This window comes from Entelurus aequoreus, linkage group LG25, assembly GCF_033978785.1.
Source record: "Entelurus aequoreus isolate RoL-2023_Sb linkage group LG25, RoL_Eaeq_v1.1, whole genome shotgun sequence".
NCBI lineage: Eukaryota > Metazoa > Chordata > Actinopteri > Syngnathiformes > Syngnathidae > Entelurus > Entelurus aequoreus.
The window spans coordinates 4,619,686-4,635,470 of record NC_084755.1 but is presented as its reverse complement, the minus strand read 5'-3'; the positions used below and the strand labels follow the sequence as shown (position 1 = coordinate 4,635,470).

Below are 15,785 nucleotides of genomic sequence, written 5' to 3'. Positions count from 1 at the left end.
TTTTAACTATTATTATTTTACTTGGTAAACACTTGAACACACCATCCTTACTATTGATGTACTTAGTAGACATTTGAACACAACACTCCCACTATTATTTTACTTGGTAAACACTTGAACAAAACATTCTTACTATTGATGTACTTAGTAGACATTTGAACGCAACACTCCCACTATTATTTTACATGGTAAACACTTGAACACAACATTCTTACTATTGATGTACTTAGTAGACATTTGAACGCAACACTCCTGTTTATGTTTTACTTGGTAATGAACGCAACATTTTTACTATTGATTTACTTAATAGACATTTGAACGCAACAATCTCGTTAATGTTGTAACGTTCAAACAACAAAACCAACACAGTGCATAAACTCACAACAAACTACACACCTGCAAACCAGTCAGCTGTTGCAGTATCCGCAATACGCCGATAGGGAGAAGTTTGTATTTACACAATGAGTCGGGTGTGTTTTGACCTCGGCCGAACCCCTGAGGCCGACTCACCGAACCCCTAGGGTTCCATCGAACCCAGGTTAAGAACCACTGCTCTAAATGGTCTTTGACTGGTCCTCAAAATTCATCCTGCGGGGCAGACAATCCGATGTGATCCAAATCACATAGTGTCCACAGTTCTTCCCGCATCCTCCAATCATTTGTGGCAGCTTTGGGCTACTTTGAAGACTGCCAGCAACTTCCAATTTGTCGACAAACCAGAGCAACGCTTACTCCAATCAGCAGATGTCCTGTTGTCATAACTCCTTCCTCTCCCAAGAGTCCGTGGTGTGTCCAGCAACAACCGCTCCGTCACGACAATGCAGGTTCCCCCAAACCCATGTACTTGTCAATTTCGTTGAGGCCGGTTAAATAGTTCCAATGTTTAGATTTGGAGAGCAGTGCAAAAAGAGGCTTCAAAAAAAGTTAAGACAAGACAAGACAAAGAAGCAAGCAGGAGAGATAAGTAGGGATGATGTTTGATAAGGAATTATCGAGTTCGAGCCTATTATTGAATCCTCTTATCAAACCGATTCCTTATCGATTCTCTTATGGAGTCCAGATAGGTTGTTGTATATGGAAAAAAAACACACAATATTTGGTTTAACAAAAGCTCACTTTTATTATATAATAAAAAAATAAAATCTAATAAATAAATAAATATTGACTGTTACCCACCTAAAAAAATAAAATAAAATAAATAAATATTGACTGTTGTTACCCAAAGTATATTAAGTGGGATTTTTAAGAAAAACAAATATATATAGTAACACAAAAACAAGCTGTCTCTGTGATCACTATAGGTGTATAAATAATAATATAGTGTTAAATAAAATCAGTCCCTTGGGCACAGAACTGAAAATAATACAGCTCTCCAAAAAGTGCACTTCTGCTGCTATTTGACATAACTGTTTGTTATGATGCTTTGACATTTTTGCACTTTATTTCTTTATTGAAAGAACATTCTATGAAGAGAAAAGTTCTTTGCAAGTCTGGTTACAATGCTAAAAAATGCAAAGTTAAAGCTAAAAAAAGAAATACACTTTATTGAGTTAACATTATTTCTTTATAGGGGGAAAAATGTTATGAGCTAGGGAATATAAAAACTACACTACCCAGCATGCAACGGGAGTTACGAGCATGCGCGGTAGCCCCGAAAAGTGTTGCATGTTGCCACGCTGTGAAAGTAAACGTCAAGAACTCAGCCAACACGCCTCGTCTGCATTATTTATAATTAGACAAACAACACATATACAGTGTGATTTTGTTTTGTTTACAAGGAAAGAAAAACAAAAGTTAAAAAAGGGAGATATGTTGTATATATATGTATGTGCTGCGGTAGCCAAAAGAACGTTGCGACAGCTGCCGTAAAGGAGGTGCGTTGCTAGCCTGGTTGCTATGTTTCCGGTTGGTCGTAAAAGTGTTGGTCATGTGTTTTACCCTGCTAAAATCTCTCAGTAAAGTTATTCGATGGATTATAGCTTTTGTTTTGAACTTTATTACACCTTGGAGCGCTTTTTCCCGTCCATTGTTTTCCTGCTTTCGCTATCTGCGCCTAATGACTGAGCTACGTGACGTCATTTCTTGTGATGTCCCACGGAGCATTTCTGGTCGGGACGGGATTCGAATAAAGAATCAACTCTTTTCCTTTACTATAGTGGTCTCGATAACGGGTACCGGTTCTCAAAAAGGGATTCGAGTCTGAGGACTCGGTTCTTTTCTTATCAAACAACCGGGAAAACCGGTTTCGAGTATCATCCCTAGAGATAAGGGAGAGGAAAGGGGAGCGTCCGCCCTCCATGAGTGCCAGTGAGAAAGACAAGTGTTGAAAATGTTTCAAATAATTAAACCGTCAGGATCCCAGAGCACACATTAAAACATTACTTACGAAAGCCTAATCTGCAGTATTCCCTTCGAAGCTTGAGTCTCTGCAGTGCAACCTTCAAAACAATCCAAAACAATCGTGCACCAATTAGAACCTTTTATTCATTCAACATCCAGCCTCCAGATCAATCTCTTACAGCATTTTGTGACATGACAGAATTAACGCAACTCATCTTTTCTTGACTTGACAAGGGTTGATGCTATTTCTGTACTTAACTACATAAAGTGTGCCAGGTTCAAACACTGATGACATCTATTAAACAGGCAAGAAGCAAGGAATCATGCAGAGACAGAGCTACATTTTGCTCAATGGGGAGAGACGTTTTGGGCTGTACTCTAGTTACAGAAACAACCTACGCTCTAAAGACCAGCCCACGTGCTCCTCTATTTATTTGGGAGGTCCCTGGTTCATCCCTCTTAGTTCATATTTACTGGTTCACATCTGAAACATCTTCTGGACCACTTCTGGAAGCATATTAGTATTTACTTCTCTGTGAAGCGCTTTGAGTGTCTAGAAAAGCGCTATATAAATCTAATCCATTATTATTATTATTATTATTATTATTATTCATCACTGAGGCTGCTGCTGAAGGAAGGGGGGTAATTTCAGCAGCCCCAGTTAGACACAATATACACTACCGTTCAAAAGTTTGGGGTCACATTGAAATGTCCTTATTTTTGAAGGAAAAGCACTGTACTTTTCAATGAAGATAACTTTAAACTAGTCTTAACTTGAAAGAAATACACTCTATACATTGCTAATGTGGTAAATGACTATTCTAGCTGCAAATGTCTGGTTTTTGGTGCAATATCTACATAGGTGTATAGAGGCCCATTTCCAGCAACTATCACTCCAGTGTTCTAATGGTACAATGTGTTTGCTCATTGGCTCAGAAGGCTAATTAATGAGTAGAAAACCCTTGTGCAATCATGTTCACACATCTAAAAACACTTTAGCTCGTTACAGAAGCTACAAAACTGACCTTCCTTTGAGCAGATTGAGTTTCTGGAGCATCACATTTGTGGGGTCAATTAAACGCTCAAAATGGCCAGAAAAAGAGAACTTTCATCTGAAACTCGACAGTCTATTCTTGTTCCTAGAAATGAAGGCTATTCCACAAAATTGTTTGGGTGACCCCAAACTTTTGAACGGTAGTGTATGATTATTCAGAAATGCAAATGTGCTGACACTCGTGATATCGCCCTGCCTCTGCTTTGTCTGCGTCACGGTACTCGATGTTCGGCCTTGGCAGTCAGCAGGCCGGTTCTGGACACAAACACTGATACGAGGCGACTCGCTTTGCACAGATAGAAAAGTACAGCTTCAGCACAATTGATAATAACTATAGCAACAGCCTTTAAGCATAGGAGATGTGTGATAACTTACACATAATTATTCTAACAAGTGTTATTCCAGCTGTTGTTTTTGAGATAGTTGAATCACTTTTTGCACAACAAATCAAACTTCCTCTCTGAAACATGGCACATTCTAATGTCATCTTTTTTGGAGTCCTCACAGACAGCTGTCCCCCATGGCACACGGGCGTTCCAGCACGTTTTTCCGACGCGAAACCGCTTCCAGGATCTTCTTTCTAAGTCCCAGCTGGATGCGAATGCTTTTCAGGTCTTCGTCTGAGCAAAGCATGAGTGCCTCCAGGTCCAAGTGCTCTCTGGTGAAAGCCAAGGCAAACTCTGACAAGTGAATGGAAGACAAAAAGGCGTCCAGCGGAGAAGTCTCCTCCTCCTCCTCGTCATCCAGGCCCAGGTCTTCCTGCTCCCACGGCACATCCGCGTTGGCATTCCCCTCTTCCTCTTCCTCTTCCTCCAGTGTTTCATTTTTAACCAGGTAGCCCAGATTTTTGCTGTTTCCACTAAAGACCTCCTCCGTCTCCAGGCTCATCCTCTTCATAAAAATAAGACCACCAAGACCGGGTCTGTTAAAGATGGACTGTTTGACTTGACCCGAGTCACTATCGTCATCATGGTCGGCCTCTTCTTCCTCTTCTAGCCTCCTCTCATCCTGCTCGTTGAAAACATCCAAGAAGTCAGGATTCCCGGACGCTCCGTCTTCCTGCTTGAGGAAAACGACGTTTCCATCTGCGCCAGATCTCTGCAGAGTCCCCTTTTCTTTCTTTCCGAGCTTCTTCTGCAGTGTGCCTCTCATTCTGGCTGTCAGCGAGCCAGTTTGGTCAGAGGCAATAAGCTTGGAGAACTGCTCGCTAACCGTGTCACTGCTCGGCAAAGCCGATGTCTCGCTGGCCTCCGAAACAGACCCCACGGCGTCTGCGCCGCGGTACATCTTATTCATCTTGCTTTGGTGTCTCCTCTTCACCTTCTCGCAGAGTTTCCTCCGTTTCTCTGCTTCTTTGCTGGCCTCCTTCTTTAACCTGGCGACCCGCTTTGGATTCTGGCTGGTCTGCTGGGAGGCCGCACCATCCAGGAAGCGCACACACTCCATGCGGTCCCGTGACGCAGCGACGTCCATAGCAGTGTGAAAGTCATTGTCCAACGCAAACAGGTTGGCGTCAAAGCTGACCAGGAAGCTGAGGATGTTCATGTGGTCGTTAGCGGCGGCATGGTGCAGCGGCGTGTTGCCCCAGATGTCGCTTCTGTTGGGGTCTCCCCTGTGGGCCACAAATACACTTGTAAGTGGAGGTGTTACATTGGACTCCTTTTTTCTGTACAACACCACAATCATGTGTCTTGAAGCAATTGAGGCAAAAATGAGTGCTCTGCGTGGCCGCAAACAGCAAACAGCAAACAGCAAACAGCAAACAATGCTGTTGATTCATTCCAAAAAGAGTCGGGAATAAAGAGAGTATGTCCAACTAAACAACAGACGCCATAACAGATGAGGCGCTAGCTGTCTAAAGTCGGGACCCAGGGTGGACCACTCATGTGTGCATCAGTTGGGGACGTCTCTGCGCTACTGGCCTGTCTCCGCTCAAGATGATCTCCTGCTGGCCCCACTATGGACTGGACTCTCACTATTATGTTAGATCCACTATGGACTGGACTCTCACACTATTATGTTAGATCCACTATGGACTGGACTCTCACTATTATGTTAGATCCACTATGGACTGGACTCTCACACTATTATGTTAGATCCACTATGTACTGGACTCTCACATTAGTATGCTAGATCCACTATGGACTGGACTCTCACTATTATGTTAGATCCACTATGGACTGGACTCTCACTATTATGTTAGATCCACTATGGACTGGACTCTCACTATTATGTTAGATCCACTATGGACTGGACTCTCACTATTATGTTAGATCCACTATGGACTGGACTCTCACTATTATGTTAGATCCACTATGGACTGGACTATCACTGTTATGTTAGATCCACTATGGACTGGACTCTCACTATTATGTTAGATCCACTATGGACTGGACTCTCACTATTATGTTGGATCCACTATGGACTGGACTCTCACTATTATGTTAGATCCACTATGGACTGGACTCTCACTATTATGTTAGATCCACTATGGACTGGACTATCACTGTTATGTTAGATCCACTATGGACTGGACTCTCACACTATTATGTTAGATCCACTATGGACTGGACTCTCACTATTATGTTAGATCCACTATAGACTGGACTCTCACAATATTATGTTAGATCCACTATGGACTGGACTCTCACACTATTATGTTAGATCCACTATGGACTGGATTCTCACTATTATGTTAGATCCACTATGGACTGGATTCTCACTATTATGTTAGATCCACTATGGACTGGACTCTCACAATATTATGCTAGATCCACTATGGACTGGACTCTCACACTATTATGTTAGATCCACTATGGACTGGACTCTCACTATTATGTTAGATCCACTATGGACTGGACTCTCACACTATTATGTTAGATCCACTATGGACTGGACTCTCACACTATTATGTTAGATCCACTATGGACTGGACTCTCACTATTATGTTAGATCCACTATGGACTGGACTCTCACACTATTATGTTAGATCCACTATGGACTGGATTCTCACTATTATGTTAGATCCACTATGGACTGGATTCTCACTATTATGTTAGATCCACTATGGACTGGACTCTCACAATATTATGCTAGATCCACTATGGACTGGACTCTCACACTATTATGTTAGATCCACTATGGACTGGACTCTCACTATTATGTTAGATCCACTATGGACTGGACTCTCACACTATTATGTTAGATCCACTATGGACTGGACTCTCACTATTATGTTAGATCCACTATGGACTGGACTCTCACACTATTACGTTAGATCCACTATGGACTGGACTCTCACTATTACGTTAGATCCACTATGGACTGGACTCTCACAATATTATGTTAGATCCACTATGGACTGGACTCTCACTATTATGTTAGATCCACTATGGACTGGACTCTCACTATTATGTTAGATCCACTATGGACTGGACTCTCACTATTATGCTAGATCCACTATGGACTGGACTCTCACTATTATGTTAGATCCACTATGGACTGGACTCTCACAATATTATGCTAGATCCACTATGGACTGGACTCTCACTATTATGCTAGATCCACTATGGACTGGACTCGGGAGGGGGGCACATCTGCGGTCCCCTCCAAGGTTTCTCATTGTTATCCCATTGGGTTGAGTTTTTCCTTGCCCTGATGTGGGATCTGAGCCGAGGATGTCGTTGTGGCTTGTGCAGCCCTTTGAGACACTCCTGATTTAGGGCTATATAAGTAAACATTGATCGATTGATTGATTGATTGATGATAACTGCTACCAAGGTTGTGTGTGGCTGTGCCCGCATGCATGCACTTGCTGTCCTTCTGACGTTAGTTTTCCTGACAAAACAAACCAAATGAATATGTCCATATATAGTTCTAAACATACTGCAGCTCCATCCATCCATCCATTTTCTATAAACTTCAAATAAAACATGCTTTCATTTCGTGAAAGTAGAGTAGAGAGACCAATTACTGCTGCGTAATTAAATGTTGCAGCGTTATGACTACAAAATGAAAATCTTTGGGACCAGAGGGCTATCCTACATATTTTGTCATAAGCCAGCCACCTTATTATTGGACATGTACAATGAATCCTTTGAATCTGTCCGCCTCCCGCAAACACTCCACACCGACCCTGGTGCACTCTGTATTGCTCTATTAGCCTTTTAAAAGTGGACTTGCAATGATTACTGAAACTGCTGGCTTCACGTCTGGATACTATCCTGTCTTCTATTATTAATGCGGATCCAAGCAGGTTCATTCGGAATAGCACTCCTTTTCTAATCTTTGACGTCTTATCAATATATGGTATGATGTGCCTGCTCTTAACACTGAAGCGGCAGGGATATTTAAACTTGCTGAAAAGGCACTTGACCGAGTAAAGTGGAATTATCTATTTTATGTCCTGGAGAGATTTGGCTTTGGTAACAGTTTTATTTCATGGATTAATTTCTCCTGAGAATCAGCACCTCCAAGTCCGAATCCATGGTTCTCGCCCGGAAAAGGGTGGAGTGCCATCTCCGGGTTGCGGAGGAGACCCTGCCCCAAGTGGAGGAGTTCAAGTACCTCGGAGTCTTGTTCACCAGTGAGGGAAGAGTGGATGGTGAGATGGACAGGCGGATCGGTGCGGCGTCTTCAGTAATGCGGACGCTGTATTGATCCGTTGTGGTGAAGAAGGAGCTGAGCCGGAAGGCAAAGCTCTCAATTTACCGGTCGATCTACGTTCCCATCCTCACCTATGGTCATGAGCTTTGGGTTATGACCGAAAGGACAAGATCACGGGTACAAGCGGCCCAAATGAGTTTCCTCCGCCGGGTGGCGGGGCTCTCCCTTAGAGGTAGGGTGAGAAGCTCTGCCATCCGGGGGGAGCTCAAAGTAAAGCCGCTGCTCCTCCACATCAAGAGGAGCCAGATGAGGTGGTTCGGGCATCTGGTCAGGATGCCACCCGAACGCCTCCCTAGGGAGGTGTTTAGGGCACATCCGACCGGTAGGAGGCCACGGGGAAGACCCAGGACACGTTGGGAAGACTATGTCTCCCGGCTGGCCTGGGAACGCCTCGGGATCCCCCGGGAGGAGCTGGACCAAGTGGCCGGGGAGAGGGAAGTCTGGGCTTCCCTGCTTAAACTGCTGCCCCCGCGACCCAACCTCGGATAAGCGGAAGAAGATGGATGGATGGATGGAATTTCTCCTGAGTCCTTTGTCAGGACAAATATTATTCAATCGGAATATTTTTGCCTTTACCGTTCCACGCGGCAGGGTTGCACCCTGAGCCTGTGACTTTTTGCTCTTGCCATTGAGCCTCTGTCAATAGAGCTTTGTACCAACGGGCATATGTAGACACAATGTGCAGGGGAAAGTCTCTCTCTGTGCAGATGACCTCCTATTTGTCTCGGACATCTCGGTCTCGGTCTCGGCTGCTTTATGTACTCTGCAAGCTTTTGTGTCTGGTTACAAATTGAACTTGGGGTAAAGTGACATATTTCCTATAAATTCTGCTGCTAAGAAATATCTTCTGCGTAATTTTCCCTTTAAAATTGCCTGGCAAAGTTTCACATACTTGAGTGTCCAGGTCACACGTGCGCTTGCAGAGCTTTATCAAGCCAACTTCGTAACACTGTTTTCCAGAATCCAGGGACATTTTGATCGCTGGTCCTCACTAAATTTATCTACAGAGGCTCGTGTCAACTCTGTTAAAATTAATGTGCTTCTGCAATTTTCCTATTTGGTGTAGTTTATACCACTTTTTCTCTCTCAGTCCTTTTTTTGTTCTCCTCCAAACATATTGCTGGGTATTGTGGCCAAACAGCTCAGTTTTTGTTTCATCTGACCACAGAACTTTCCTCCAGAAGGTCGTATCTTTGTCCATGTGATGTCAGAGGAAACAAAAATGGAGCTGTTTGGCCACAATACCCAGCAATATGTTTGGAGGAGAAAAGGTGAGGCCTTTAATCCCAGGAACACCACCCCTACCGTCAAGCATGGTGGTGGTAGTATTATGCTCTGGGCCTGTTTTGCTGCCAATGGAACTGATGCTTTACAGAGAGTAAATAGGACAATGAAAAAGGAGGATTACCTCCAAATTCTTCAGGACAAGCTAAAATCATCAGCCCGGTGGTTGGGTCTTGGGCGCAGTTGGGTGTTCCAGCAGGACAATGACCCCAAAGTGGTAAAGGAATGGCTAAATCGGGCTAGAATGAATGTTTTAGAATGGCCTTCCCAAAGCCCTGTCTTAAACGTGTCTTAAATGCTGAAGAAACAAGTCCATGTCAGAAAACCAACACATTTACCTGAACAGCACCAATTTTGTCTGCAATAGCTGCAATAGGTGTATGTTCAAAGCTGTCTTGAATGACAATTTACTTTGTGAGAGAATAATGTGAGATGGCAACCGATTCCAGAATGATATACATCTATACATGACTGTATGTTTGAGGAGATTAGAATGATATACATCTATACATGACTGTATGTTTGAGGAGATTAGAATGATATACATCTATACATGACTGTATGTTTGAGGAGATTGGAATGATATACATCTATACATGACTGTATGTTTGAGGAGATTAGAATGATATACATCTATACATGACTGTATGTTTGAGGAGATTAGAATGATATACATCTATACATGACTGTATGTTTGAGGAGATTAGAATGATAAACATCTATACATGACTGTATGTTTGAGGAGATTAGAATGATAAACATCTATACATGACTGTATGTTTGAGGAGATTAGAATGATAAACATCTATACATGACTGTATGTTTGAGGAGATTAGAATGATATACATCTATACATGACTGTATGTTTGAGGAGATTAGAATGATATACATCTATACATGACTGTACGTTTGAGGAGATTGGTCCTGGGAGCAGGAAGTGCCAAGTACCGGTACCCATTGCTGGCATTCCTAGTGTCATGAATATGTGTGTTAGTTGATTTTAAAAACTGTTTGTAAAAGTAATCTGGGGATTGATCTAACATGATCGTTCTAAAGAACATAAGGAGATTACAATTGTTCAACAGATAACCAGGACAGGCGTGAATGCATATATGAAATATTAGTGCGGGCAACACTAAATGGTCCCTAGTGTGTGAATGTGAGTGTGAATGTTGTCTGTCTATCTGTGTTGGCCCTGTGATGAGGCGGCGACTTGTCCAGGGTGTACCCTGCCTTCCGCCCGATTGTAGCTGAGATAGGCTCCAGCACTCCCCGTGACCCCAAAAGGGACAAACGGTAGAAAATGGATGGATGGATGGATAGATAGTGCGCAAAGAACATTTAATGTAAGTACCAGTCTAGCTGCTCTGTTCTGAACAAGTTGAAGTTTGTTCAGGTCAGACTTAGTCGTCCATCCATCCATCCATTTACTACCGCTTGTCCCTTTCGGGGTGGCGGGGGGGTGCTGGAGCCTATCTCAGCCGCATTCGGGAGAAAGGCGGGGTACACCCTGGACAAGTCGCCACCTCGTCGCAGGGCCAACAGACAACATTCACACACACATTCACACACTAGGGACCATTTAGTGTTGCCAATCAACCTATCCCCAGGTGCATGTCTTTGGAGGTGGGAGGGGCCTATTCCCAGGTGCATGTCTTTGGAGGTGGGAGGAAGGAGGGAACCCACGCAGTCAAGGGGAGAACATGCAAACTCCACACAAAAAGATCCCTAGTCCAGGATTGAACTCAGGACCTTCGTATTGTGAGGCACATGTACTAACCCCTAGACTTAGTCGTAGCGGACCATATGGGGGCGGCATGGCGTAGTGGGTAGAGCGCCCGTGTCAGAAACCTGAGGGTTGCAGGTTCGCTCCCCGCCTCTTACCATGCCGTTGTGTCCTTGGGCAGGACACTTCACCCTTGCCCCCGGTGCCACTCACACCGGTGAATGAATGTTGAATGAATGATAGGTGGTGGCCGGAGGGGCCGTAGGCGCAAATTGGCAGCCACGCTTCTGTCAGTCTACCCCAGGGCAGCTGTGGCTACGAAAGTAGCTTACCACCACCAGGTGTGAATGAATGATGGGTTTTTAACATGTAAAGTGACTTTGGGTACTTAGAAAAGCGCTATATAAATCCCAGGTGTTATTATTATTATTATTATTATATTATAGGACAGTAATGACAGAAAACCAAGGACTGTATGACTTGAGCCATTGGTGAGGATGTCAAGTAGGTGGAGCACTTCCTGACCATGGCTAGACCACTTCCCATTTGCATTAAAATACCATCAATATGATCGGAGTATGACAGTTGACTGTTTAATAGCACACCAAGCAGTTTTGCTTTTTTAACCTGCTCAATAGGTATGTCAGCTAATACTCTAATATTGTTCAAATCAGTTACCAGAAGTAAAACTCCTGCTTTTCTCATGGCCCAAATAGTTTCACGGTAGCAATATTCATAATCGTAATACCAGGGCGTCTAGTGAGGGGCATTTTGTACTCCCTCGTCCCAGGAAGAATGCATTGCGGAAATCTTTTATTTATAGATCTGTATCGCTCTGGAATAATCTGCCTCTAATTCTCACCGGCATTGAAAGTAAACAGGTTTTTAAAAGGAAAGTAATATTCTATCTGAGTCTGTAAATTAGTTTTCTTGTTGATGATATTTGTTTGGTTTTTGTATTGTGTAGTTATATTTATATGGTAATTAATATTCTGTGACTGTAAATTGTTTGTCGTTTGCTTGTTGAGGCTTTTATTTGTTTCTGTATTGTGTATGTATAATTATATTGACTGCACTTAAATGTAGAGTATATGTAGAATATGTTTATATTATTTATATATTATAAATATAATATATTATACTGTATATATTATATTATTTAGGGACCGAGTCCCTTTGGAGGGACCGAGTCCCTTTGGGGAAGAGGACCCTATTGTATTTCTAGCGTTTTATTATTATACCGCCGCCTCTTTGAGCTGTAATTTGACCCCCTTAACATGCTTCAAAACTCACCAACTCACATCGGGACTGGCGAAAATTGCGATCTAATCAAAAAATCAAACCCCAAAACTCAAAATTGCGCTCTAGCGCCCCCTAAGAAGAAAACACAGACAAAACTGCCTATAACTCCCAGTAGGAATGTCATAGAGACATGAAACAAAAATATCTCACTTTGACCTATATTTCATACACTGACAACCCCCAGCAAAAATCAACAGGAAGTTTGCAATTCCCCCTTCAAAACAAAAGTTGTGTAAAAACAGTCACCTTTTTTCAAACATTATCTCCTCTGAGCGCGTTTGTCGTGTCGGCTTCAAATTAGCACAGGAGAGAGAGTGAACCCTTCTGATTAAAACTTGATGAAAGAGTTTTACTTACTGCTTCGGTTTGGATTTTATGAGCCCTCAAAGTCGGTCCCGTCCATCGCTGCTTGCAGCTTTAATTATTATTATTATTCTTGTCTATTGTGAGCGAACTGTGGTGCTGAATTTCCCCCAGAGATCAATAAAGTACTTTTTATTCTACTCTATTCTATTCTATATGATTTTACTTGTAATTGTATTGAGTTTGTGGACCCCATGAAGACTAGTGGGTTGTTGTGGCAACCAGCTAATGGTTGCCACAAAAAGAATGCTCTTTGTTTTGTCAATATTAACAACAAGTGTACTATCTTTTACTGAGATAATGATGAGATAACTAGTCTCATTAATGGTCATGCTCGTCTCTTAGCATTCACACAACAAGCACAAAGCATAATGTAATAGTTGAACTATTAAGATGTAAAGTCCACAGTGTTCCAGCTATAAAAGTCCTCATAAATGCTGGTGCGTGTGTACTGACCATTTGTGGCCCCGTTGGTAAAACAAGCCCCGCCTACAGCAGTGAAAACAATGGAAATTGTGTTCTCTAGTGATGTGCCACAGCTACAGGCTCCTTTGTTGCGTCGAATGAGGGACGTAGATGGAAATTATTATTGAATAAACACTTCTTTTGTTTCGGACGCTGAAACATTTGGCTTCGGCCATCAAAGAGCTGCCACAAGAAATGAAAGGCCTACTGAAAGCCGCTACTAGCGACCACGCAGTCTGATAGTTTATATATTAATGATGAAATCTTAACATTGCAACACATGCCAATACGGCCGGGTTAACTTATAAAGTGACATTTTAAATTTCCCGCTAAACTTCCGGTTGAAAACGTCTATGTATGATGACGTATGCGCGTGACGTCAATGGTTGAAGCGGAAGTATTCGGACACCATTGAATCCAATACAAAAAGCTCTGTTTTCATCTCAAAATTCCACAGTATTCATCTGTGTTGGTGAATCTTTTGCAATTTGTTTAATGAACAATGGAGACTGCAAAGAAGAAAGTTATTATAAAGTCCATTATTATTTTTTTACAGAAAGAAACAGCCTGCATGGCAGCTTTGTGTTGTTACAGTAAACATTGCGACATTTTCTTGTTACATTTCACCTGTTTGCTCTTTTATACCACTTATCATATTTTTTATTTTTTTTAATCGTATTTTTAAAATGTGCCGTGGGGCCATTAAAAAATGACCTGCCCCCGGGCCGCACTTTGGACTCCCCTGGTCTAAGTCTAAGTTAATTAATGAACACTTAAAACCTCAACATAAATGAAACTATTAGGAAAATAAAAAGTTGTGTGTATATTTTTTTAACTCCTAAAAAAATGTTTTTGCACTGCTTTCAGCTTTTTACTATTATTCTTTTAGCAGGTAACAGGTAGACGAAGCTCCTAAAGCACAATACTCACCCTCTGCTGCAGATGAGCTGGAGTGCATTCACGTGTCCGTGGAAAGCGGCCAGCAAGGTGGGCGTCATGCCATCCTCGTCTGGCCAGTTCAGGTCCTTTCTTGTGGCCTCCTTCAAAAGGTCCGAGTTGCCGTCAATGGCCGCCTTGTGGTACCGAGACATGGTTGAACTCCCCCCAGAGTGAAAGGAAACAAAAGCGTACTCGTACTTTCAGGCGTGCAGACAACGAACAGACGGAGTGAGCTCGTGCAGGGCGTGGTCCTATCGGCAGCTCAGAGCCATAAAACAAAAGCAAAGTCCAGTTCAGTGCTCACTACCTCCTATGTGGCAATTAAGGCCTGCTTTTATAGTTATGTACAAACCTTTTGTCACTACCGTATTTTCCAAGTAGGTAACCACTCACTCATTTCATTATTGAACAGGGATGGGCAGCAACAAGCTACATACTACCTGCTCAGTGGTTGGAGTGTCCGCCCTGAGATCGGTGAGTTCAAACCCCGGCCGAGTCATACTGTTAGAACAATTGTTTGTAAGTTATCACAAAAAACTTTGTGTTGAAATGAGTTCCAGGCAAAAGGACAGGGGCTGTCTTTGAGGCCTACCAAGAGTAAGGCTCGTAAAACTCCACTGTGTAAGGGGGTAAGCCACATGAAGGCTTTTCTGTTTTCTCTCATGTATGGTAATCAACAGAAGGATGTTGGTCTGGCCCGAGGACTTCAAAGCGGAGAGATGACAGGATCTGCCCAATTTCCAGACGAACTCTTTTTGAACTATTTTATGGACCTCTCTTTGAACTATTTTACGAACTCTTTTTGAACTGACCTTTTCTGTGAATTGTTTACGACCTTTTCTGTGAACTTTTTTGCGACCTTTGTCTTTTGGAAACAGCGGTGGCCAGGTGGTCGGGGAGGGTCCAAAATAAAAGAAAAAGGCATGCAATCTTTTGGCAGAGCGTGCTGAGATACTGTACAAGGGTACATACAGTGTGTCCAGGCGTGTCTCCTCAATTGAGTCCAAATTGAATTCTGTCTCTGTTTAATTATTTGCCTCTTGTCTTGTTTAATAGATGTCATCAGTGTTTGAACCTGACACATACCATTCATCTGGTTTTAGTCAAGTTTCACGGAGACCAACGATGTTAAGATTGTTGTTTCTAATGACATCATTAACAAATCATGTTTTGGGAGACAATGACCTAATGTTTAAAAAGCCCATGTTACAGGTAGTGGGCTGTTTTGAGAATTTTTGAGGATACCTGTAAATATATTTTTGAGATTTGAAAGTATATACAAATAAAATTTATAAGTATAAAAATGTGACATATAAATAAATCAAGAATTTGTATAAATAAACGTGTATTTGTAAATATATTTTTGAGATTTGAATATGAATTTGCTTGTCTCAAAGTACTGTAACCTATTTTTATGGGTTTACCTCTATGTGATGTTAAGTTCCTGTTATAAGCTGTTATACAGTATATGCCTTGAGCTCTTGTTTTGAAGGCGCTAAGAGCGGAAGTGGTGACACGTTGTAGTGGAGCGGAGGTTTTTGAAAATAAAGAAAATAAAGTGGTCCTCGTGTAAAACTGGAGCCTCTGTGTTTGTTATTTTGTAGTTTTATACAGTACAGGCGACATTTATTTTATTTATTTTCAAAA

The 15,785-nt window shown here is 42.3% G+C and overlaps 1 protein-coding gene across 1 annotated transcript; it reads right to left on the bottom strand.

Moving 5' to 3' along the window:
• Window positions 1-2,822: 2,822 nt before the first annotated feature.
• Window positions 2,823-14,290, bottom strand: anks4b (ankyrin repeat and sterile alpha motif domain containing 4B). The gene is made up of 2 exons (XM_062036519.1): window positions 14,130-14,290; window positions 2,823-5,006 (listed from the first exon to the last, which is right to left on the bottom strand). The coding sequence occupies exons 1-2, from the start codon at window positions 14,288-14,290 to the stop codon at window positions 3,896-3,898; spliced, it is 1,272 nt and encodes a 423-aa protein (XP_061892503.1). The 3' UTR covers window positions 2,823-3,895.
• Window positions 14,291-15,785: the final 1,495 nt, after the last annotated feature.